General features: G+C 42.0%; 1 protein-coding gene across 2 annotated transcripts in view; it reads left to right on the top strand.

Moving 5' to 3' along the window:
* LOC102236017 overlaps positions 1-26,597 on the top strand; it is a 231,392-nt gene that overhangs the window by 176,135 nt on the left and 28,660 nt on the right. For both annotated transcript variants that reach the window (XM_023335753.1, XM_023335752.1), the window contains 3 exons: positions 3,533-3,714; positions 22,905-23,161; positions 24,679-24,815. In XM_023335753.1, the coding sequence (XP_023191521.1) occupies positions 3,533-3,714; positions 22,905-23,161; positions 24,679-24,815 (576 nt within the window). The remainder of the gene's footprint in view (positions 1-3,532; positions 3,715-22,904; positions 23,162-24,678; positions 24,816-26,597) is intronic.

The raw sequence follows: 26,597 nt of genomic DNA, 5'->3' as shown, positions 1-26,597 counted from the left end.
CAACTCTGCTTTTTGCGGATGAAGTGATTTCGTTCAAGTCTTGGCTCTCGTGAAGCAGTTCCTCCAAGTCTAAGTTGTAAAACCATGGAGACTGATAGATCAATGCCTCTTTTGCCAAAAGGCATAATTCATGGGGTATGCATTGTTTTGGTATATTGTGGTAAAGAAGGAGCTAAACCAAGAAGCTTCGTCTATATTCTTACGTTCACCTGTGCTGCGCGTGGAATGGATCATGACTGAAAGAACAAGATCGTGGACAGAAACGGATGAAATTTGGTCCATCTGTAGGGTGGCTGGTCTCAACTTCAGACATGGCTTGACATAAATCAGCTATCGGCCATCTGAGATGTCTGGATAACGAGTGAATTTGGTGTCTTATTCAGGCGTTCGAGCGGCAAACCCCTTTCACTTTGGAGCAACTTTGTTTCGCCGTTTTGGGCAAATTGTCCTCGGCGATTTTACAGAAGAGAAGAGAATGATGCCCAACTTTTTGTGAACTGTGCGATGCTGTGAGGCTTCTGCTGCAATATCCAGAAATAAAAAAAAACCATCATCCTCCGACTACTTCCTGTCATCTTCTTTGTTGTTTTCACCAGTGGTAACATTGGATTGTTGATCACGTGACTTAGAAGTTTTTCCGTTGCAGTTAATACATCTATTTCAATATGGCAAGAAAAACACCACTTTGTTTAATTTTATGGCTGATGAAAACTCGGCCAGCGTCGGTGGTTTGGGAAACTTGCTTTTGTAAGTAAGTTCAACTGGGAGAAGACCCGACGGCAGACGTAGAACACATTGGAGGAATGTTGTGTTTTCTGACCCGACCGCAGACGATGAAAAAGATTGAAAAATCCCCCATCATTCTCTAGGAATTCATGAAATGTAGCAGCACACACAAATGTTCACACCATAGATGTAAAGCAGCCTATCACACTTCATAAGCATGCATATAGGAAAAATAATTGCCTCAGCAGTAGATAAATGAAGAAAGACTCGATATTTCATCTACATATTTATGCATGGAAAACTGTCCACAAAATCTATTGTTGAGATGCATTTGTGACACCAGAAAAAAACAACAGTTTGAAAGTTACAAAAATGTTTTGTTTTGGGGTTTTCTTTAACTCCTACAATGTCATATTCTGTAGCAGATTGGAAACAGGCTTTTGATAATAATAACTACTCATAAGCCAACCTCCACAGATTGGACCTCAGCGAGCGTCTTCAGGGAAAGACTCTCGCTGCCAATAGACGCTTTGACATCTGAACCAAAACTCCGATCGGCAAACTGACACCACGTTCCCTCCTTGTTCTGCTGCGATGTTGGTTCACGTTGCAGAATTCACCTGGCTGCCTGTTGGCGCCGATACGGCCTCGTTGAAGCGCTATCTGTCTTTCATCCTGTCAACCCCGACGTGTTTGTTGAGACGTTGTTCTCTGTGGTGTTTACAAGTCTGATCTGGTTCCTTTAGCCTTAGCCGAGGGAGATAACAGCCGATGTTCGATGTGTGCGCGCCGAACCCGTTTCCTCGATTTCTACATTTCTCACAGACCATGTTCTTGCCCTTGGCAGCTCTCTCTCTCTCTGTCTCTCTCTCTGTGTGTGTGTGTGTTAAGATGAAATGAGATGTCTGGATAATGTGTGAATTCAGTAGCGTGGGAGTGTGTCGTTTTTAAGCCTAAAACGTTCCCTCGTACCTTGTATTTTCATCACAAATCAGACGTAAACTGCAAAGCCAGCAGATGGATTCATGAAGTTCTGCTTTAATGTACACACCGCTGGAAAAAAGAAAAGAAAAAAGCATGTTTTAACATAATGGCAGCGAACAGGAAAGACCCCGGTTATCTTAATGAATGCTTGTTAGGCAGGAGGAAGAAATGGACAACTCTGGGACTAAAAAGCAGATGATTGTAATGAGTAGGTGGCTCAGTTCATCAGGTTTAAATGGGAGGTAGACCGAGAATCTCCTTTCACTGCAGTCTGTTCTTTCGCTCCATCACCTCTTTCCTGTCTTTCAATCCTAGCCTCCTTTAATTTAGTTATTTTTGCAGCGAGTTTTCCGTCTTTTAATAATATCCTAGCGGCTAGCGCTCAAGCGTGCGCGCGGCCTGCCTTCATCCGCTGCGCTGATTTAAATTAACAGCTGGCCTTATCTGTTAATATTTACAACAGCAGAATGTTGTAAATATTAGCTCGGCACAGGTGTGGGGAGTCGTTCCGAGGACGTAGCGACGCATTTAGTTGACAAATTAATTGTGTCGAGCGCTAATGACGTGACGCGACTTGGACACCTTTTGCGGAGACTGCCACCAGGTGCCAAGCAACACAGGATTGGTGGTTAAGCAGTTCATGCTTAATGTGCAAAGTGCTGGATTAGTAATAGGGAAGCATTTGAACGGAAAGAAAAAAAATGTAATGAGCAAACTAATTAGTGCTGAATGCAGCGGTGATGGATATCACCGTATGCATACGTAATGTGAAATTGACTGATGGCAATAATGAAAGCTGAATAATAATAATAATAATAATAAAGCACTGTCAAAATGCGTTTTACCTCAAGTGTTGCATTGTTTCCAGATATACATTTATGTGCATATACACGACCCCAGATCATGGTGCTGCCACCACCGTGTTTCACCGTAGGTATGATGCGCTTTTGGTAATGTGCAGTGTTGTGTATGTTTGATTGGATCAATTTCACTTCCTCCTACAAGTTTGAATTTTTTTTATTTTTTTATTCAGTGTTAGATGTTTTCACTGTCACAGTTGCTAGGCAACAGCACATAGGTAAGGGCTGGAATACATGTGAAAGCTACACCGCCCAATTTCACAGTCCCAGTCAGTTTTGCAGACCGTAAATCTGAAAACACCCACAGTGCTTACCTCTTGATTTGTATCTAACTCCTGACTGGTACCTTTGTTCAATAAAATCACATATATATTCTTGTAACCTCTCTTCAAGCTACGGCTTTAGAATGCTAGCAAGCAAATGATGATAAAAACTCCAAATAGGACAGTTTCAGTTAATTTCAGGTTAATTCGATGAACTATAACTGATGTGACCTCTGTACCAAGAAAATAATGCCATTTTATTTAATCAGAGGATCAGAAGGATGTTTTTATTTTTTACCTTCTGCACAGTTTTCTTTTCAATTGAACATTGAAGGATAAATCTTGTGTTACTTTTATATGTCACAAACTGGGAAATGGCAATTCTTTAAGTGACTGTTGCTATATTTGCATGCAAATTTGTGTATGTACTGGATGTTGCATCTAAATCCTAGTCGCATATGAAACCCTGTGTTATTAAAAAGAAAATTAATGTAGTTTAAATGGTCAGGGAAGGTTCAACTACAAAAACATTTTACCCAGTCACCAATGCTTTGGACCTCAAGACAAAAATAAAAAAAGAACAGACAAGATGACTCAACAATATGGGGAATATTTCTATATCATTTAAGGGACAATTCCATATTTATTTAACGGGTGGCGCTTCAACCCTAACACGTGTCTCCGTGCGTCTGCTCCCAGGCATGTGGTCCTTCTCCGTTTCCGAGCTCGCCATCCCCGGCGCCGAGATTGGACGCATCTCCGCGACCGACGCCGACCTCGGCGAGAACGCCAAGCTGGAGTACACCATCCTGGAGGGGGAGACGGGGGAGACCTTCAACATCACGGCCATGAGCCAGGAGGCGGTCATCACCCTCAACAAGGTGAGAGGAGGAGGACAGAGGATGACGCGGGGTCAGGATGCAGGTCCGGTTACAAAAAACCGAGAAGGAAAACGTTGATTGTGTGTTTGGGAAAGAGGAGAAAAAAAACTAAAAGAGACCCCCTCCCCCTTAGCTGTGTGTGAGAGGTTTTGGAGAGCATAGGCAGACGGGGAACAGATGATGAGGGGATGACACAGGTAACGTGGGAAGGTCTTTAGAAGAAAGCTGTTTAGAGTCAAAGCATAGCTAACAACATGTTGTCTAAGCCCATTAAAGTAGAATTACCTGGAAATAAACAGAAACCACTGTAAGCCTGTAAGGTTTTACGCAGCTCATCAATTAGCAGCCTCTTCTCTCAGCTTTCTTTCTTTTTTTTCCCTTCCTGCTTTTGAATCCAGCTAATCTGTATTCATCCTACCTTTTCTCTGCATCCCTCTCCCATCGGATAGGCAGCCTTTTGATGGCTTTCTGACAACAACAAGCTCAATTTCTTGCTTGATTCACTCGCAATGAACCAGACTCCCTTTTTTTTCTTAATCAATATTTCCATCTGTTTACAGCAAACACAATGAAACATCTGTACGGAAATCAATTAAAGCGCCGCGCATCTAAATGCAAATGCCTCCCTCCGGTTTTTTTTTTGGTTTTTTTTTTTGAAGCAGAGTGCAAATTACTGAAAAAGTGTTTTGACCACCGCTGAGGTGTGTTTTGACAGTTTGCGTGGATTGCTGAGGCTTTTTGCATTCCCATTCGGAGTGCAGCTGCCTAATAGATCCCCGTAGCGTAACGCTGGATCCCTTTCAGTTTCAAAGCCGCCTGCCGTTTCCAATAATCACGCTCCCGTGAAACCGACGCTCGCAACCGGTCTCCGATCGGACACGCGGTGGAGGAGAGGCTGTTGTGGGAAGCCAGTGTGCGACATGACACTTTCATGCTAAATGAGCTCTTCAGAAGCCTCCCCGGAGCTTCAATGAAAACACACAGAATTCATTTTTAATGATGTCAGAAGTGTGTCTGATCCGCGGGGTGTCAGTCACTGAGGGTTTTTTCGAACATGACATCGCCGCTCAGCATGTGCTAAGTGCTCTATTATTGAGGCAGGCATGCGCGCGCTGAACAGGCCTGGACCCAACAATGCGGTCTGTCTCAGTTCCCCTGCAAAAATGTTCAGGTTTGATGTCGTTCAGCAACACAAAAGTAACTTGAGATCTTTGAGGCGGGAGAAAAAAATGTTCTCATTTGTGTTCTTCCAAATGAAAAAGGGGTAGCCCACATTTTGTATTCGGCCCCCTGAGTCGATACTTTATAGAAGAACGTTTTGCTGTAATTAAAGCTACAAGTTTTTTTGTTTGTTTTTTCTGGAATAGTTTTTTTTTTTTACAGGATTTTCACATCCAAACTTTGAAGTTTAAGCCATTCTTCTTTGTAAAATATATTTAGCTTCCAACAGCAGTAGGTAACTTTTACAAAAATGAAATTTTATTTAATTTTTTACATATTTGTTAAAACTATCCCTATTTCGTGACAGTATTACACAAGTCAGATATTCTGTGAAAAAACTGAGCTCCTCTTTGCGGAAAATTTGAAGAGATTATTTCTCGCGCTTCAGTTTCACATACTTCTTTGAGTTGGTCTGTCTCATAGAATAAATATAATTTATGGAGGTTTGTGTTTGTACTCAGGACAAAATGTATGGATATTATACCGAAGCTCTGTACATGTGAAGGAAAGTTGACAGAACTCGATAGTAAATTGAGTAAACTCTTTAGACAGCTCAGGGATCCTTCAGAGGTTTATTTAACTTTTCCACTCTGTGAAATCTCAAATCTGCTTTGGGAGAATTTGATTATATGTCTAAACTGTTTTCACCCTGACAACAGCAACCAAAAGAATAAAGTAGGGTGTGCTAATAAGTCACTCTGATGTTCATGAGGATTTGATATTTCGAAAATCTGGATTTGATGTTTTTCTTCTTCACTAACGCACTCTTCGGGCTTCCATAAATCACAGTGATGCCAGTCTGTCCAGGGCCGGCCATCTTGTTTTACAGCTTGCGTTTGGTTGAGCTTTGAATTCAGGTCGACTGCCAGAAGGGATGATTGAAATAAAAGTTGTTGTTTTTTTAACATATCCATCATTTGTCCTTTTAAAAAAGGAAAATAAGGAAAAAAATTGGGCTAGAATTGGTTTTGGGTATGAACATAACCACCAAGAGATTTTATTTTTCAGCTGTTTTGCCCAGCCCTAAAATAAAGTCAGGGAAGCTTATTAACCAAGAACCTCGTTCAGCGATTCCTATGCATCTCCAGACCTTTGAACTTATTCTTTTAGATCATACTTTTAGTTTTCACAAAACGTTACCGGCATGGCAATGAGTCATTAGGTTTAGGGTTTAATTTGTATTTTTTTATAAATTTTTTTAAAGTAGTCTGAGTGGTTTGAAAATAATTTTTTTGCCCTAACTGAATTTGAAAACTTATACTTTTTGGTTTTTTTTCTTTTTTTTATTATAGGCTTGCTTTGTACAGAAAATGACTATGGTCACTGAAAAAAATAATTTAATTGTGACTTTTTCTCCTCCAAATTCTTACTTTAATGCCAGAATTGTGCATGTAATCTCATAATTTTGACATGTTCCCCTCCAATTCTGACTTGTTTTCCCACAGAATTTTGAAATTAGTCAGATTTCTAACTTTAATCTCACAACTTTTCCTCAGAATTCTGACTTTAGTCTCAGAAATTAGGATTCCGAGATTAAAGTCGGAATCTTTTCATTTTTCAGTGGCCCTAATCCTCTCGCATAGCGTTGATATTAAAATTAGCTTGCCTCTGAAACATTTCAGCGCGACTGAAAGCAAAAATTACAAATAAAAGATATGTGTTAAGCGCTGAACACTGCCGCTTTTAGAGGTAAATCTAAAAATATTGACAAAAGTCGACATTTTACACGATCTTTTCTGATTTGTTGCTTGTAAGCCTGTTGAGACGCAGACTGATGCATGTAGATGAAGGATGCAGGTGTGAATTCAACAGGGTGTCACGTTACATACAATCCAGAACTTGAGGGCGACATGTAGAGCAGGGACTCCAGACCCTCTGAAAGTCTCTTTGAAGAGAAGCAAGTTGATGAGGGGGAGCAGGATGAGGGCGGAGGGGGGGCTGTAAGACGCAAGAGGAAAGAAATGGAAGGTAAGGAGCCCGGAATGATGAGGGAGAAAGAGACGTGGGGATGAAGAGATGGCAGCAGTGAGGGGAGCGTGTTTAAATGAGGTCCTGCAAGGCAGTGACAGGAGAGAGTGCACTATAACAAGGGAATAAGAGGCAGAGGGAACTAGAGAGAGAGAGAGAGATGTGCAAATAGACAGAGAGAGAGATGCACAGACAGCAAGAGCTATGAAATCAGTGACAGCCTCGCACAGAAAAATAAGCACAGCCAGAGAGTGAGAAGCGCGGGGAGGAAGAGAGGAAGGCATATAGACAGCTAGGCAAGCAGGCTAAAATGGGAGGAAAAAAAAAACCTAGTCGGGATGAATTTAACACAGGGAGAATATCTTACAGGGAGAGAGGAGGACATTGGGGCAAAAATATGACAGAATAAGACAGAGAAAAGGATGTGTTTACCAGGGGAATCGATAGCGTACAACAGGCGGGGGGGTAAATTGGACGTACAGTAAACAACTGCAGTGAGCGTATCCCGCCCACAGCGCCACGACAGGGACCTGCAAAAATATTCCTGCTTTTCGAACTTTTTTTTCCTATTTTGTCACGTTGCAACCTCAAATATGTCGTGTTTTCTTAGGATTTTACCACTGACGAACACACAGCGCACAGCGCAAAAATGGTCTTGAACGCATGAAATCATTAAACGCATCAAAATTTTAAACAGTTTTTTTGTGGGTCAAACGACTGGCAACAAACGGGCAACAGCGTGGTGTTTCTGTAACTTCAAAGTGAAAAGAAGTGAGACGCGCTTTCCTTTTTTTTGCTTCGCAAATTAAAATCTAAAAAGTGCGGCATAAATTCATAATAAGCTCCAGTCTTGAATTGTTCGGTCTGAGTCAGATTAGAAGGGAGAGAGTAGGCGAACATCCTTTCTAAGTCTTGTTGTGGGGTTTTTTTTTTTGTTTTTTTTTTTAAAGAACATTTTTTAAATGTAATATATTTTAAAGCTTCAGCTCATACAGACGTTACACAGACGCAGATCCCAAACAGCGTCGCATAAACGACAAATAACAGACGGCAACACTCATGAGGGTCCTTCTGCCTCGTCACTTTCAGGATGGGTTACATTTGATCTGCGGTCGAACAGGCGGTACTGTTCATCGAGAACCTCGGTCTCAGTATCAAAGATGATATTCTTCCACAACAGAAGTGATGGCGGCTCATCACTTTGTCATCGTTGCCATCCCGACCTCCATGTCAATATTGTGTTCTTTATGTATTTTGAATGAATCAGGTACAAGTCCCAACAGACACGTTAATGCATCAGGCTACAGCTTCTGTCCTAATCCTCGGTGCACACGTGGGACCAAACTGCTGAATCTCCTGACGAACCGAGAGAGCGTTGTAGTTCCCCCTGAGTTTTTTACACTTTAAACAGTTTCGACCAAACCCCCACAAAAATGCATATTTACTGTACATTAATGGAGATATATTAGCTTTATTTATAACATCATGTCACTGTATCTGTTGCTGATTGGTACCATAGCTCACAGACCTTTTTTTTTAAAACAGTACACACCAATAATTATAGTTTTATTCATGCATTTCATATTGCCATGGCACCCCTGTCTGATTAACTTAGTAGGCAGGCTTGTATACTTAACAAATTGTTGGAAGTTATTGTTTTCCATTGTTACTTAGAGAAAGTGTAAACACAAGTCAAGACTCGAGTTTTGAGCTTTCTCTAATATGTTTTCCTCCGACATTACCTCGCCTTTAATTCCGTCTGGAAAAGAAAAAAAAACATCCACACAGGCTGATGCCGCCACCAGCGTGTTTGACATTAGGGATGATGTGTTCAGGATGATGAGCATTGTCAGTTTTCTGCCACACAGCATTTTACACCGTAGTCTCTGAAGGGAAGTTGTTGTGCACGATTTTATTCCGGGGTAAGAGAGTAAAAATTAAGTTGAACACGCATGAAGGCCACACTTTTCATATTTGTTTCTCTTGCATTAAATAGGAAAAGACGCTTGAAGTTTGTGATGGTGACTTTTCTTGGAAATCCAAGAAAAGTTTATGAAGTATTCGCCTTTGTTTTGTTTTTAATCGCTTTTATCGGTCTGCCAAGACACGACGAAAGGTCGTGAAATTAAGTTGGACCAGGTTACTGCCATGTTTGATAGAAAAGTAAGAAAATCTAAATCACTGAGCTCTTTGGAATAAAACTAAAATGGCTGCCTTTTGTTCCTGTTGGAGGCTTTTTCCACCAGCTCCCGCCTCTTATTTGAAGCCCTTGTGAGTGAATAAACGTGGCTGATATCTGGACAATTAAGAAACAAACAGCTGAGGATGCATGAAAAGGGAGTTAATCCTTTAAGGGAATACACACTTTACTTAATAGAATGTGAAGCAGTTCATAACTTTAATAGAATTAAAATAAACAAGGTGTTAAATTAGCGCTAAGCCACCGTCTGTTTGACTTCATTAAACCCGGAAAGGAAAAAGAAAAGAAGGAAATTTTGAATTTTTACGCAGGCATTTTATGTGCACGTTCAGGGTATGTTGTAATGACTCGCATGCCCTTGTGTTCATATTTTGGAGCAAAGACGGCTCTCGCGCGGTGAGAAATTTAAAGCGGATCGAAAGATCCGTCGTTGTGCCTTCAGGGAGAGAAGGGCTTCGGAGCGGAACCACTTGTGATACCAGAGCGCCTGGACTTGACCTCCACGGCCGCATCGCAGCTGTGGGCAGAATCTCTCCGGCCGGTCGTCTGCGAGAAGCGTCCTCTCGTGCACGGAGGCCGCGGTTGGGTAGTGAGCGTGGACGCTCACCTACACATGCGAGCTGAAGCCGCAGAGAAACACAGAAGCCCGCATCGATGACGCACACTTGACCTCGCGGCTCCCCGTGTTTAAACTGCCGGGGAGCGGAAGAGAACTAAAGGGAGAGCAGGAATGCAGCGTTCGCCTTTGCCTCAGAACGTCATGTCAGACGGGAGGTGGGTGGGAGCTGCAGGAGGGTTAACAGCAGATTAGGAAGTAGCAGAGATGAGAGAGAGGGGAGAGGGGAGAGCAAGGATTTGGGAGACAGTTAAAAGAAGGCTGCAAGAGAGAAGAGAATGTTTGATGACAAAATGGGGAAAAGGCTGAGAAAAATTTGGAGAAATGAAGACTGAGACAAAAAGGGAAGGGAGCATCACAAAGAGGAGGATGGGTGAAACCGGGGTAGCGACTTGCAACGAAAGCTGGGTCATTAACACCCTGCGAGTCTGGAGGTAGGGGGGGGCTGAGGCCGTCTCCTGCTTATCTCTGCTTATTTCCCATCAGCACCTGGAAATACAATTTAAACAAAGGAATTCTCCCACTTTTCTTCTACCCCTCCAACCTCCACCCTGCCATTACGTCTCTCCCAGCCCTGTCATCATCGGCTCCTGCCTCTTTGCATTCTGCTCTCTCCCTGTCTGAGCTCCTCACACGTCAGGCGAATACAGAAAAAGGGAGCGAGACGCGACGGGCGTACATGCACGCAAACACGCTAACGCAGCATCTCTCCCCGGCTGCCTCGCCTCGTCCTGCCTCCGCGTTCTGTCTGGAGGCCATGTCAGGCCGAGCCCTCGGCTTGTCTGAGGGTCTGACTCAGTCCGGGTACGCGTTTGCGCTCACAGACGGCCAGTGTCTGTCCGTCTTCACGAGTAGCGTAGTCGGAGTTCATTTCCACTTTTTCGTCTAGTTCATTTCTCAGTCTGTTTACATCTCTTTGTTTGCCGCTTAGAAGTGATTCGTAATGAGAGGAAAAACTGACAAATTAGCTGCAGAATTAGCATAATGGTTTTTAGTTGGCAGGGTTTTTTTTAAACATTACTCGACACCGTTTTCTGTTGGTCGAAAGGAGACAGTGGCGGGAGCCATAAAGCTACAGTAGGTACAGTTTGTGAAAAATATGTCTTTTACATAATTTGTTAAAACTATCACTCTGTACTCACAGTGTGAAGTGAGACAGATAATATCGAGCTCTTCCATTTCTTCCCATCTGCAGAATTGCTCCACTCTCGGTCAGAAACAACCAATAAGAGCAAAGAGGATGGTCTTAGTGCCGTTAATCATGCTTGTCTATGTGCTTACACGTTATTTACCTTGTATGTTTCCCGTGCAGGAAGAGCATTAAAAGTGCAATTACTCTTAAATAATTATTGGCTTCTGTGTAAATAACCTACCCAGTGCAGTTCATTAAAAAAACATTTTATTTTTTCATTTTTCTTTTTAATTGGTCTTTTTAAACTAGTAGTTCAATCTGGAGAGACTCAGACGGAGATAAGAAGACAATTAGAAGAGTTTATTGACAAACAGAATTTGAAGTCTTTGGCGCTCGGGCCCCAGCTGGGGATAACGGTTATCGCAGCGTTAGCGATAGGCTTCAGATGAGCATCCCCGATGCTGTTAGGAACGTCATCCCCCCAGGGCCCGGCACTGGTGGTGGAGGTTGAAGGAGGGTGCGGGCCTCAGGACCGGGCGAATGGAGGAGAAGGGGTGGTGGTGGGTTGAGCTCGGCTGGAGAGCGAAGGACACCATGAATGAAGGTCCTTATCAGCTGGGACTTGGTCGATGATTGGATGTGACGTGGCTTGGTCCAGCGTTGATAGGTCGACGATTGTGGGCAGGTCGCTTCAATTAACAGGTCCTGGTGGGGATAAAAGAGTCTTCCAGTTTGAATTTGCACCTAGGCTTCATATGTCTCCATTGGTCTCAACCTTTCTGACCAGCTGATCTGGATTTCCACTCAAACAGCGGTGTACCAAGTGAGTCCTCTGTAGCTAGCATACTGCGTGTTTTAGTTCTTTTCCAGTTCACACCCCAGTCTGATCATGGTTCATCAACACGGCCTCTGCTGAACCCGGTTGGCTGCCTTGGAGCAGAGACATCTAAAACCCGATTGGAGCTGGATACTCAGGCGCTAAATGAAGAGGGTTAATGAAAAGCAGTGGAGATTTTAACCAACGGGTTAAAAGCGTAATCGGAAAAAGCGACAATATCTCTCGCCAAAGTGAAGTGTGTCTTGCAAACGGCTGTCAGAATGCTAGTTTAGCCTAAGCTTTAATAAGCTCCGGGTACAAATATTGTCTCTGACACCTCTACTGTATTTGAGGCTAATATTAACATAAGAAGTAGATCAACTGATACAGACTGCTGAACAAAATGCAGTGACTAGCTAAGAGCTGATGCTAATGTTTGAATCTTCATTTTACCCTTTAATTCAAAATCCAAACTATTTAGAGAAGTTAAACTTATAATTGTGCACTAGCCATACATTCTTTAGACTTTTAGAGATTTCTAAAGCTTCCACTTTACTTATGAAGGAAAAGGGAGCCATTTCACATATTTTGGGGCATTAAAACCACCTTAGAATTATGGTAAAAATGAGCCTTTCAATGTCTCCAATGGACCTTACCAAGCTCCGCCCACAACCGACCCACGTGACCGCAAGTCTCACAAACAAAGCCTGGCAGCCCGTTATTTCTATGTAAACATGACTGGATTAGTGCATCATTTCTACCGGATTTTCACAATATGTCAGCTACTAAATGGACAGAGGAACTAACAAGTTCATGTCATCATCTGGGAGGAGGTTACTGGTTTCTCAGTCACAAGCTGGTTGCAAACCTGAGGCCAGCAGGTGTCAGTCAGTTATGGTAGATCTGACATTTGGTTTGATGACGTCAATACGAGAAGCTGCAGTCTGATAGGAGGAACCAAAGAGCTCTGTAAAGGTAAAGGCAAATCTTCTGAAGTTGGGATATAATTAATTTAATTTCACATAATTACCGCGGTAGAAGCCATTTGTTTGTTAAAATGTTATGAAATATATTTGTTCTATTTGATGTTTGTTGTGAAAGACGTAAACTCACAAACGAACGAGGAAATTAGTCCAACGTTTAGAAACTACAGCGGCTGTAATGAGCCACAGCAAAGGTAAACAAAGGTAAAATAACTGAACAGGTGATCAACTCAAAACCACTCCTACCTTTTTACTCTCTCTCTCTCTCTTTGTAGCTTAAGCACACCTGTTACCGTGGCAACCGCCTGCGCCCCGCGAGACGAGCAAAGATTACGTTAAAAACATAACATTCAGTCCGTTACGATATCAAGTTTCCAGGCTTGATATTTATTTCTCGATTATTAATCAGCGCTTCCCTGAACACAGCGATGGTTGATTGACTAGCTGTACTTGGTGCTAACGTGGCTAACAGGAGTAACAGTTTAGTCCAAAGCCTTTTCTGCTCAAATAAAATCTTTAGTGTTTGTCAGATACAGACACATTGCATATTGATCTGTTTAGCTAACGTAAGACTGTGTAGCAGACAGGCTTCAAGGTGTAGAAGTTGTATCAGTTCTGCCTTTATGCTGTACTTAGCTAACGGGAAGCTAAGTGTGTTTGTGAGACGGCCACGCACGTGACCACGTAGAATGGGCATCAGCCAATGAAAAACGGCCCCTGTGGTAAGGTCCATTACTGCTGTTTTCTGCTTGGCGATGCTGCTGCCAGCATGTTGCGGGTTAGAGGGCGTTCCAAAATTAATATCACATCGCTAAATCTGCATTGTATGAGCTGCTCTTGATATTCAAGATGATACTGCAGTTTTAATAACAGCACAAATTTGCAAACACACATGCAGAGGTTAGGTCTTTTTTCCCCCAGGTTTTTACTTTGTCCCGTCTCCCATCAGTCCGGTCGAATGGGAGCAACATTGTCTTTGCATGGCTTTTGTTTACAAATTACAGTCTGGTTTAAAAAAAAAAGAAAAGAAAGCTAATTGCTCCAGAAGAAATAAAATTGTCTGCTTTTTGTCTGGACCAAGCAAACGGCAAACATTTCCTGGTGTGAATTCACAGTAATTCCGTAATTCAGTCACTAATTTGCTTTGATGGAACAGGGAGACGTCTAAACCAGGGCGTCTCTCCAGGACTGGTGGCGCGTTTTCAGATGGGCCTTCCACAAATCCTCTCCTTCAAATGGAGCTTCACACGAAAAAAAATGTGAACTATCCCTTTAACAGGCGCCTGGAGGTGACAAGTTTCACTTCGCTGAGATGAATCCATTGTGGCTCAGTTAGTCTAACAGAGGTGGGTATCTTGGGGAGGAGTAAAATTTTTCCCGCCACAGATGGGTAGTTAAATGTTTGCAGCTGCATTTCTAATCTCTGTCACAGCAAACTGTTAACGATTTGCGCAAAAAAAGAAAAAGAGGCAACTGTGATTTTTTTTTTTTTTTTTTTAAACACCTCATTACACATGTACACCGCTCCTAATAGCATGTCGTATTACAAAGTGGGATCACTACAGACGCCATCACAATGGCAGCATTAACATGTGAAATATGAAATGGTGTCTGTATCCCGATTCACCAGCAGGTTTCACGTTTCAGGTGTGCTCTTTGGGGTGTGTAAAGCTCGCGCTGTTTTGTGTGCCTTTCATTCTTCCTACCTGAGAGACGGGGGCCGGGAGGGGGACAAACTAGACGATGCGTTCGCCGTTATTATTTCCATATGCTCTCACTTAAAACGGCTGGCTAATCCCCGGTCACACGCCAGCAGCGCGCTCAGGATTATCTGTGTTTGTTTTCTCACACCGAGGAGAGATTGTGTTAATCTCCTCAGAGGGGAAAAAAATAGAGAGATGGGGAAAATTAGCACAAAAAAAAAGAAAAGATAGAGGGTCAGACCGATGTTTTGCCCGTAGGTTTAAAGAAATAAAAGGAAGCTTGAAGGGTGGCGCAAGACGGTGACAGAACGCAGGAGACAAGTGACAGAGGGGAAGGGAAGATGGCAGACAGAGTCAAAAGGGAGATTTAGCAGGCTCTTTGTTCTCTCAACTCTGCAGCTGGGCTTGTTGGCAGAAACGTCCAAAGCTGTGTTTGTCATCAGACAAATGTGATGTATGATCTTGATTTAGAATGCAGGAAATAAAAAAAGGGAGAGAGAGAGAGAGAGAACCAGCTGCCAAGGACGGCAGGGCACAGCACGTACAGAAACCTGTAAAACAGCACACCGCGATGAACACACAGGAGGAGGCGAAGGGGAAGGATATGCAAAATTCATCTTCATTTACATTCGAGCGAAATCTTTATTTCTTAAATTTTTTTTTCACTCGGGTGTAGTAGAGGTAGAGAGAGTCATCACCTTGCTAATTCGAGATCCCACCTTTCAGTTACCCCCGTTAAAACGCGCGCGCTCACTCACAAACACACGCGGTGGAAATTCGCGCGTGGCCGTGAGCGGGCCTCCTCCAGGAGAGCCGTATTATGTTCTGCCAGTCTAGCATGCGGGCTAGCTGATTAATTTCTGCTTACTGTGAGCCGAATCTGAAAGGGAAATTGAATAGGAATTAGAATTTCAAAAGAGGGACTGTTGGAGCACGACATCACTGGACGCGGGAAGGTCACACTTGTGGAGCGCGTGGGCGTGAAAACACGAGGGCGGTTTGAGGAGACGGTGCGCTGTCTGCGCTCGCACGAGGGCCACGGGCCAATTATGTTTCCTCAATGTCAATCTGTTGGAGGCTCTTCTGCCTAAGTAGATGATTATCTGTAAATGTTCGCCAGATACGCTCTTAGACTTGCTTGTTTTGATTAAAGAATGCCACTGAGTGTAATGATCTTCCTGCTAAAAGTGTATAAATCAGCTAATTCCGGGTAAATGGAATCAGCGAATGTTGTCTGTAACTGCACGGTGAACTGGTTCAGTCTTTTAATTGTCAATGTTATTAATTAATTTTCCACTCCGCGATCAGGCTAATTTCATTGAAACACTTGAATGAAAGCGTTACATGTTTGTATGGGAAGGGATAGATGCTTATCCCGAGATGAGAAAATAAGTTAACTCTTAAATGTGTCTCTCTAAGGTTGTATTTTTCTTCCACGGTCACATTTATTTCGGCACCGCAGTGGTCACTTTTTTAGCCTTACTTTTGGTGGAGTTTTATTTTACTTTTCATTCAGTAGTGCTGGAAAATGTCGGAGGGAATGAGGCTTTCAACAAGAATAACTGGTTAACTTGTCATCACGAAGAAAACGTTCAAAAAGTTATTCAGTGTTTAAATAAACTTGTTTTATATTAAGTTGAACCAAACAAAACAAAAATCAAGTTAGGTGTACATCAATATAAATTCATCTAATTGTATTTATTAAATGAACTGCGTTTGAAACAGTTTTGTAATTTGAAGCTTTTTAAAATATTTTCTTTAATTGAAAACCATTCCACTCAGGTGGCTAAGCTGAATGAAAATAACAATGAGGTTTTTATTTATTTTTTTTTTAAAGTAAAACGTGATGGACTAGCGACCTGGCCTGTCCAATGACTGCTGGAAGTAATAGCAAAAAATCCTTTATGTCGGACTTATTTTGGCCAGTATTATTGAATTTATTCCCCCTGGACTTAAAGGCCATAACCAACTTCAACATGTTCCTCCATATGACTAAACCTTGGCTAAGAGAAAGCTAAAAGCTCTGTGCTATTATGATATTCATGCTAAATTTGACGTCTGCCACCTGATTGTCACAACTGATACTGAGACTCATCAGACCAGGCTTTTTTTGCTCACTTTGGCTGAACTTGTGTGAATTGTAGCCTGTTTTCCTGTCGCACCAGCACCAGCCTTGGTGTTCTGCTGCTGTCGCCCATCTGCTTCAAGGCTCCGTGTCATGCGTTCAGCGAATCTATTCTGCACACTTCATTGTTGCAAGTCCTTATTTGTGCTACTGATGTCTCTCTATCATCTGCAAACCATCTGCTTATTCTCCTCTGACATCGAGACTTTGCAAAGAAAACATCTTCATCCTCACAGCTGCCACTCGCCGGGTGTTTCCTCTTCTTCTTTTCCTCACACGACCGTGTGGGATTTCTGATCCTTCAGAAATCAGATATAGACGCGTTTCAGTTTGTGTTTCAGCGCAGTTGCAGAAAGCAAACAAGTTCTCAGATTCATTTAAAAACATGCTGTTAGTTCATTTTCTTGGCATGTTGCTGTCAGTCTAAGACAGTCTGAGATCTGCAGGCTCAGGAAGGTCTGAGCTGCTCTGGTCAGTCTCGATGATTTTCAACAGTTGCAGACGCTGAAACTGTTCAAAATCACAAAACAAATGGTGGAGCTTACCGAGCAGCTGCCAAAAGACAGAGTTGGAGGTGAGCAGAAGAGGTCAACCGGTAATCACTTCCCTAAATCTCTGCAGTGTTCATAAATCATAACAGCAGACGTATTAACATTAGTGTTAATATTAGTGGTTTATGATAGAGACTCAGTTATTATAAGTATCTTAACGATATAATTAGTTTAATTAGGTTTTATGTCTCGGCTCTCGTCTGGCAATAAGTTGCGAAACATACAGCCACATTGTTAAATTACAATTCCTGAGCCTCTATTTCAGGAGCGAAAGGTGTTCAAAATCATGTTTTCGCGAAGCAACACAGACGTGTTTTGACTGAGTTGCAGTGTTTTCATCTTCTTTGATCTTTACCAAATGAGGAAAAAACGGAAATAGAATTTACAAATCCCCTTACTAAGCAGCCTTGTGCTGTGAAAGAAACTGTTTGTTTTTTTGTGAGAAGTGTCGACACTAAAACTTGCTCCTGTGTTCCATTTGTAATAAGATTTACTGAGATCTACCTCAAAATTCAATCTGGCTGCCATATGTATAATAAATAGTGCTGGGTGCAGCAATAAACTCGTGCATCTCAACAAAGTCAGCTTCCAGTCACAGGGATGTCTAAAGGCATGAAATGTTCACCGAGCTCAACAGTTTGCATATCTAAATAGTTTTTTTTGTTTCCAATGTTGAACATCTTTGACAGGTTTGTGTTCCCGGTTTTAAGGTGAATGGGACATTGCGGCTTTGAATGGAAGAGCCATTCATCAAATTAGGGAGAAACGCACCGTTGACTCAAACCTTCACCTAAATATTTAAAATTCCATCACAAATTTGGTCTCTGTTTAAATTCGACTCCTTTTGTCCTTATTTTGAAAGTGTTTCCTTATGCTGTTGTCAAAAACAAAAGGTGCTGAATACTGCAGCTTGAGCTCTTGTTTTCACCAGCTGTCAGTCAGCGTTAAATTGAGTTCGACATGAATTTGAGCAAATATTTTCCTTTTCTGTAAGACGTTTGGTCACTGTTTATACTCTCCTGTCTGTGTCGCCTGCCTAAAGCGACGGGTCTTGTGAAACGTCCAAGCTGTGTGTTGTATTTTACACACTTCAAACAAGGAATCCTATCTGCAAACGTGCCTTTGTGGAGGAGCATGCGCCATTTTCGCTGCGAAAAGGTGGCGACTATTAAAATAATGAGGAAATAATGTATTTATTTTCCTGACTCATCACTGCTCCCTCTGCTCATTTGCGCCCTAACCAGCTCCGCCGCGGCAGCTTGAGGAGCACTCTTACTCGCTCCCCTGCTGGTTGAATCAGGCAAGAATAGTGAAGTTAGAATGTCGTGTTTACCAATTTTAACAATCCCTGCTGGGGTTTTTTTCCCCTCATGGGTTGTTAGCTGCTAGAGAATGCTTGTTGGTATATTTATATAGATTGTGCATAAATCCTTGGGAAACTGATCAGAAATATGAAAAAGTCAGCTTTTGTTGATTTATTTATTTATTTTTATTCCTCCCCTCAAAGGTTCCTTCTGTGGAAACGTCTTTCTATCAAAGACTTTTTTTTTTTACCTTCTTAAGTAAATAGATGCCTTCCTGCTTTCTCATTCTGCACTTCCCCTTCCACATCAGTGTTAAATTAATATTAAGAATTTAATATTCCTCTAAATCACTGCCTTGGCCTTGGGTGAAGGTGGAGATCTGAGGGTTAATGAAGTCTGCGTTCCTGCTGCCAATTTCAGGTTGTAAGAGAGACATCTCCGCCCGCAGCCTCGGGGATGCTCTGGTGCGGATCTAGCTTGGCTTTCATGTGTGTGTTTTGTTCTTACAGCACGAAATCCTGAAAAGACCCCAGCTTATCCGGACTTCTCATACAGTGTCTTGGAAAAGTTTTCACGCTCCTGGAACTTTCCCACATTTGGTCTCTTTACGGCCTCGACCGTCGATGTGTTTGGTAGAGATTCGGTATGATAAAGTGGTGCATAATTGTGAAGTTAAAGGAAAGTGACGTGTTCTTTTCACATTTTCTTATTCTAACAAAAGAAAAACGTTGAACTGTATCGTCTGCATTCAGTGCCGTTTACCGAGTTGAAGTCTTAGTATGCAGGATGTTATTTCTGTTACCTAGCAACCCAAGTGACGCTTCAGGACGCTTGGTTTTACCGCTGTATGAATTGCACAATGGCTGCTGGGAAAGACAAGTGTGTTGTTGTCGACTTATCATCCAGACACCACTCACTGCATTCTTGTTATATGTGCAGGAGGCTCCACTTCTGCTTTTCATGAAATGTTCACCCAGCACAACAGTTTATGGTTGTACAATTGGGGTGGCCAGCAGCAGCTGTGTCACTTAATTTTAAAGTGACAAGAGGCTCTTAAATGGAGCTCAAAATATGCCGCACTGACCGGACTAAAATCTCATTATCCAAGAATGGTTTTGTGCAAAATAATGTAATAAACATGTTTTGTTAGACCTATCCTAACTTGTTCGAGGAACCATAATAGGTCACCTTTAAAGACTAGACTGAGAATGTGCCGTTTCAATAAAGTGTAACCTTTGGGAGATTGAATCAGACATACATGGTTGGATGGCTGTAAACCTCACACGAGCTAGCGGTGGATAAACCCATAGCACACCAGAATAACGGTTGCAGTGCCTGCATGGTAACTGATTCATGTTGGGGCCCATGAGGGTAGGAGGATGTGTGCGCTGCGGTTTGACACACACACAGAGTCTACAGGGAAGGAGAGAAAAAAAAGATTAGAGTTGGTTGATCGGGGAATAGGTGATGGAGTGTGTGAGGTGGTGACGGAGCGGTGGCAGAGTGATGGAGCTGGATGGAGGGAGGGGGTTGATGAGTGTGCGCTCACAGTGTAAGTGACACCTCTCCTTCTTAGACAGATTGTCTCGTTCTCCCAGTAATGTGGGCCCCGTTAGAGCGCATTCTCCCTCCATCTACCCTCCTTCCACACATCCACTCCATCATGATCTCCGTCTCTCTGTCTTCCGTGGCAGCTCTTTTTGTTTGTTGTTGTTGTTTGTTTTGATTTTTTTTTTTTTTTTGCGCCTCGGAGAAGCTCTGCAAATTGCCTCCACTGCGCCGTCTTTCTACTCCCTTATTTTTCGGCATAATTTTTAATCAATCCCGATTTCTGTCTAAAACCGCAAATTTTATGGGGTTTTTTTTGGGGGGGACTTTAAGGCTCGGAATGGGAAAAAGTAAACACAGAGCAGAAGGAGAGAATATCAATACTTATCCTTCTGACTGGATCACATGAGTGATTTTTTTTTTCTGTTTTGCTGACAGCGGAAATTCCACCAGAAGTCCCGTTTATAATTCATCCAACATGATTTATTTATAAATTTTTCTTTTCACCCAATCCCAGCGAGACGAATCACATACATTGCTTCCCTTAAAGACACATTTTGAGCAAAAGACAGGCTCAAAAGAAGCACTTGTACACCCACTCGTCCCTCAAACAGATATTCTGAACCAGACTCAAAACGTGTTGCTTTTCTGAAATTTAATCAGCAGCAGGTGCATGACGGTGGGAGACAGTAGATGTGTGTGATTACTCGTGCGTGCCTGTCCCCTTGCTAACAATCATCTCGACGAACCAGATCAGAGGCTGTCTCTTCGCTTCAGAGCCGCCGTGCTGGCAGGAGAGCGGCGCACAATCACACAGAGACCTCAGAAAAAAACAGAAACGACAGAAGAAAAAACAGGCTTCATAACTTCTCTACCCGAGTCTCTATCCCAAATGAAATCTCTTACACCTGCATAAATGCAAGTATACAAGGGAATTTATGATGCTCCTTATATCCAGGTACAGGTCTCCATGGTGATGGGGGAGTCTCCATGGAGATGGAGATTGTCTTCTAAACTAGGGAAGCGTTGTTTGTGAAAAATAGGATGGGATGCTTTCGTTTGCGCTTTCATCATCGGAAGCTCTAATGTTTATGGAAATGATCTGCCGACGTAACATCTGTACAGCTCAGCAGATGCTGTGCAGTTCTGCAAAGAGTGCAACTTAACTTTTACCTCTGAAACAAACCCTACCAACACTTTTGTAACTTGTTTTTTTTTTCCATTTAAATGCAACGACGTATCTCAGAGTTTCTGGCAGTACTGCAGGAGCAAACAACAGGCTAAAACCTCCAAAAAGGAAAATGTGGTTCCACTGTGCTGCTGTTACTCACAGAGGAGTCAAAAATACCCAAACATAAGCTACTAAATATGTAGTCGCATCAGTGACTGAATATTAAAGATGCTCTTGGACTTTGTGCCAGGGAATGCATTGCCAATACTGGATGGATCAAGACTAGATGTTATACTGTTAGATTTAAGCCGTTCCATTGTTCTTCTTGTTATACGTTTAGCGTCCCCACCTGGCTGGAAGGTAAAACTCTACTCCATTCTGAAATTTTTTGCAACTTCTAAGTTGTCTTTGGTTGTAATTGGTCTTTATTTAGCTCTTGATGATCCATTTAACCAGATTTACTATCCGTGGGGAAGTTGTGATGGTGTGCTCAGCGAGGGGTACAGCTTTAGTTTCCCTCCACACGCGACATTTATTTTGAAAACCTGAAAATATGGCCTTATAAGTTAAATCTTAAAACTTCACAAAAGAGCTTCGTTACAGAATCTCTAAGATTATAGACGTTTGTGATGAAATCAAGCACAGGTGCCTAAACTCGTCACAATAGCAAATTTTGCTGGATAATAAATGACCCCAGAAACGATTGTGATAAATGTGTTAATATCACGACCATTTTCAGGCCATGTATTGATAATGGCATAACAATGCAAGTTTGCCCTCTTAAACTTAAATTTTTTAAAAAGCACTTAATGCAACTGAAAGATATGTTAAATATCCAAAATCAAAAACCAATAAATAAAACAGAATTAAAAACCACTTACAACCAAAACAATGACTGATATGGATTATGAAAAGGCTGTAAGTAAAATTGCAGTTCAAAATAAATAATAGAATGGAAATGATTGAGCTAATTAAAATTTGAAATTAGATTAATGACTTGCTGTGACGGGCTTACAGATAGAGTTGCTTAAAAGTGATTTCATTTAGGGGTATCAGAGCAAATGAGTCTGAATGCAAATGCATAAGGAAGCTGCTCCTACCAGTTCACACCAACACATTGAGGAGTTTTTGCCAGCGCAGTGGGAAGAAAACAATGCTAAAGCTAAAAAAAGAGACAAAACTGGATTGGCTGCTCAGTGCAGCCCTGCTAATCTCTCAACTCCCACAAATACACGCAGCTTCTTGGCAGAGTTTTCCTCAGCTGTACGTTCTGTAGTCTCAGCATGTCAAAAAGTATCCAAACATCAACTCGGAGCGACATGCAAACACATAGTCACATCAGTGGCTGAGTTCTGAAGAGGCTTTTTAACTTTTGAGTGTCAGGAATCTCGTTGGCGATGCCGTAGCATCGCCGCCTCATGAATGCGTTTTCTCACTTCACACACACACAAATAAAGCCACCATCTGAGAAGCCGCCCGCCCACAGCAACCTTCAAAGAAGCCTCTTTAGAAATCCAAATGTCACAACATGGAAGGTAACCGTGAGATTATTTCCCTCCAAATTGTTCCGAGCCGATTCTGGACGTGGCCGCTCTCCCTCTCTGATGTGCTGATACCGTTCATTATGCGCCGTCTCGCGGATTTTGATATGTAATTCAGCAGCCGTCCGCGGATAATTTGGTGTGAGAATTAGTTCAAATGAAAGTGCAGATTGTTGGATTTGATGTTTAAAACATTAGTATTTACGCCTTTTCTTGCTGTTGAGAAAAAAATATATATTTAAGTGCTCATATTCTTAAATCTTTTTATCTGGGCATTTTTTAAACCATTTTTTTGTTGCTCTCCCCACAGCCTGTAGACTATGAGAGCTGGAGCTCCTATTCCTTCTCAGTGGAGGTCCTGAACCCCGTAGTGGATCCTCGTTTTCTACGCCGTGGCCCCTTCAAAGACAGAGCTTCAGTCCGAGTGGCTGTGCTAGACGCTGATGAGCCCCCGAGGTTCTCCCGATCCAAATACCACATGGACGTGTCTGAGAACTGCCCACCAGCCTGCACCGTGGGCCGGGTCAGCGCCGTAGACCCCGATACCGGTCTGACTAATAATATCAGGTAAGGCATAAGGCGTCTAAATGAACTGCTAGTGATGTTTGGCTTTGTTTTTGAGGAACAAAACCATCCAGTGTTTTTTCTCGATTCATATTTGTAGGTCAAGTATATGGAAGAGCATTAGTGCCAATGGAAGAAAAAAAAAAAATTCGGACTTTTTACTTTACTTTTCAGGCAAGGCGCTTTTATTTGTTTGGCACATTTTATGCACACATTTCATGGAAAAAAAGTCAAATCAGACTTTTAGGGCTAGAAGGTAAAAAATTTCAAAAAGAGTACATTTCCACTAAAACAATCAGAAATGTTTATATTAAGCTTAGAAAGTTTTCTAAAGCAAAATAGGAAATTTGAATTTCAAAAGTTGAAAAGATTTGACTTTTAAAACTGTAAAATTTCTGTGTTTTTTCTAGAAAATTTGTTAGATTATCTGAAACTTTCTGAGTTGACTGGTGGAAATTTACTCCTCCCGAGTTTTTTTCTAGCATTTTTTTTTTTTTACTTTTCAAACTCTGAAATTAAAAAACTAAATTCTTGAAAAGGTTTTGCTGGAATTTACTCCTTTTCTTTCTTATGTACAATGGCCCTATTGCACTGTGGTAGTAGCTAAGGATTGGGACGGCAGGAAGGAGTCGCAGCAAAAAAACACAGAAGCAATGATTTAAGAAAAACACAGAAAGTATTTAAAGTTAGTGGCATCATCAGCTATGTCCTGTCTAGAAGCGAGATAAAGTATAAAAACAAAAGCACAAGGCCAGAACCAATTTGTTAAAGGCAAGAAACACAAGTTTATAGCATCAAAAGCTCTCAGTGGTTACATCTAGGATTAAGAAATAGCTAAGCAAATAAGTTCTAGACCAGGGGTACTTTCCACAGAAAGAAAGGCAAGAAAAGTACACAAAGGCAATCATAACAGTAACTTTCTCAGAAGCACTAGACTTGGTGTACTTTCTACAAGAAAGAAAACCAGGAGGTAATGGCATTAGTACTTCAGTCAATACATTCATCCACAAAACAGATAATCGCATAACCCAGCTGCACTTTCTATACATAAGTCAACTACACTGTGTGAAAAGGTTCTGCACTTTAATTTTCATTTGTGGGAGATCCTGACTTAAGAAGTTTAAAGTAGAGAGAAATAGAAAAAAAAAAGCTAATCAACTCCAAAAAACCATGTCCCAATTAAACGCAAAAGCACTAGGAGTGAAGATGTGGGGAAGAATGATAGCCGGTATATTGCTGGAGATCTTTTGATAATCCTTTTCACTTCAAAAAAAGCCCCAATCTGCCACGATAATCTCCCCATATTAATTCCTTGGCCATTTGAATGCCGTCCCCCTTATCGCTCCTTCACACACTTGCCCCGGCTGCTTCTTTCACTCCGTGCCCCGCTGCCAACTCCGCTTGCTTCCTTCCTTTCTTTTGCTGGGGCACTTTTTTATTTTTTGTTACCCCTCCTCATCTTCCTCACCTTTCTTCTGATAACTTTTTCCTCTCTTTCTCTCTCTCTCTCTCCGCTTCAGATTCTCAATAGACCCTCAGTCGGATCCGGAGGCCCTGTTTCGTATCAGCCCAGAGACCGGCCTCATCACCACGGCGATGGAGCTGGACCGCGAGCGGGAGCACTGGCACAACATCACTGTCATCGCCAGCCAGAGAGGTCAGAGGCCACATTGCTGCATCATTAGAGCGTTTTTTTTTTTTTCTTCTTCTTCTTTTTACTGGGTTATGTCTTCTACCGAAATCATTATTTCGTTTAAACCCTGACACCTGGACCCAATGACGACTAAGAGGTTTAGCGGAGCAAAACTCGACGTCGTACAATGTCTGAAAAGCTTGGTATCCTTTGTGAGTTGCCACTCGCTAAGCGGCTTAGCCTTCAAGTCATCAAGCCGTGAGGGGGATGCTGGTTGGCCGCAAGACCGATTTGTTACAGCGTGCCTGAAAATCAGTAGATCTATACGGTGTCGGTTATCCGACGCCGCAACAGATCCCTTCCCCACAGGAATACGAGCTAACTCGCCGCATTAAAGCAGCAAATTAAAGACAAGCATTGCTTTCCTGGCACATTGTGATTGCAAAATGGGAATGATAAACACCTACGGAGTCAAAGCAAGTTATAGAAAAAGAGTCTGGCACACCGAAGAAAAACAAAAAAAACCCAACAGACATCTGAAGTCGATGTTGTGGAGCTTACAGTCATGCATGAAAGGTAATTTTGTAAATAGATGTTTTTGAGCGATTTGTTTTAAGAAAGCAATAAGTGCCAGCGTAGAGCCTTTCGAGTAATTTGTGTTGTACCGCCTCGTGCCAACACACAAATCTCCTGCAAGCCAAACAGTGCATTAATATGCTGCAAAGTCTTGCATGCTGTTTCGAATTCTGCGTGCAAAAGCATAAAGAACGCAAAATTTAATAAAAAACAAAAGGAACTTCTGTGCATAACAAAAGTATTCACACCCTTCAGACTTTTCACATTCCTTTATGTTCTAATAACAGACTTTAATGTTACGTCACTGGGATTTACCGTGGTGGACCAACACTGAGTTGTCCATATCAAAGAAGTGGAAGGAAAATTCTACATTTGTTTCAACATTTTGCACAAATGAAATCTAAAAAGTGTGGCTTACCTTTGTGTTCACCTCACCTTCGGAACTGGCATATTTGCTCATTCCTCTCTTTACCCAACAGCTCAATTCAGTAACATTGGGTAGAGAGAGCCGTGAACATGTTACAGAGTCTCAGTTGGATTCAGGCTTGGACTTTGACTGGGCCGTTCTAACACATGGATATGCTTTGATCATACAGCTCTGGCTATATGTTTGATGTGACTGGTCTGGATCTATAGTGGATCTTGTCTCCTGTTGGAGACCGGGGGAAATATTTTTAATTAAAAAGGTAAAAGAAAATGAGCTAGTTGATACAAAGTATTATTATTTTTTTTAGTCCTTTTGTTTTGTCAGTAGCATGTAGCTTAAATATGTTTTCTATATATTTGTCAAAACCGTCACCATGTCATGACAGAATAATATGAAACAGATAATTTGTGAAGAAATTGAGATTTTCTGCCTTCCCCCTGTGGTTCTACTGTCATCTGAACCAAAACACAGCGCCATCAGATCCAGGAGGAGGGTCTTAGCACTGCTAAATGCTAACGCTAGTTAGCATGGCCACCTATGACGGCGGATAAATTATTTTCCATCCGCCATTAGCACATTGAGCAAGCATGTACACAAGGTTGATTAACAGCACTAAGACTTTCCTCCTGGCTCTGAATGGTTGTTTTTGACCAACTATACGGTAAAATTCTGGCAACCGCAGCTGCCCATAATTTACTGTAAATTAGAGACTTTTTTTTTACAGTGACTCACAGTTTATCTGTCTCATGTTAAAACTGTTACAAGATGGTAACAGTTTACCAGTTGAAAAACTGTTACAAGAT

This window comes from Xiphophorus maculatus, chromosome 6 (assembly GCF_002775205.1).
Source record: "Xiphophorus maculatus strain JP 163 A chromosome 6, X_maculatus-5.0-male, whole genome shotgun sequence".
Lineage (NCBI taxonomy): Eukaryota > Metazoa > Chordata > Actinopteri > Cyprinodontiformes > Poeciliidae > Xiphophorus > Xiphophorus maculatus.
This window is presented reverse-complemented; position numbering and strand designations above follow the sequence as displayed.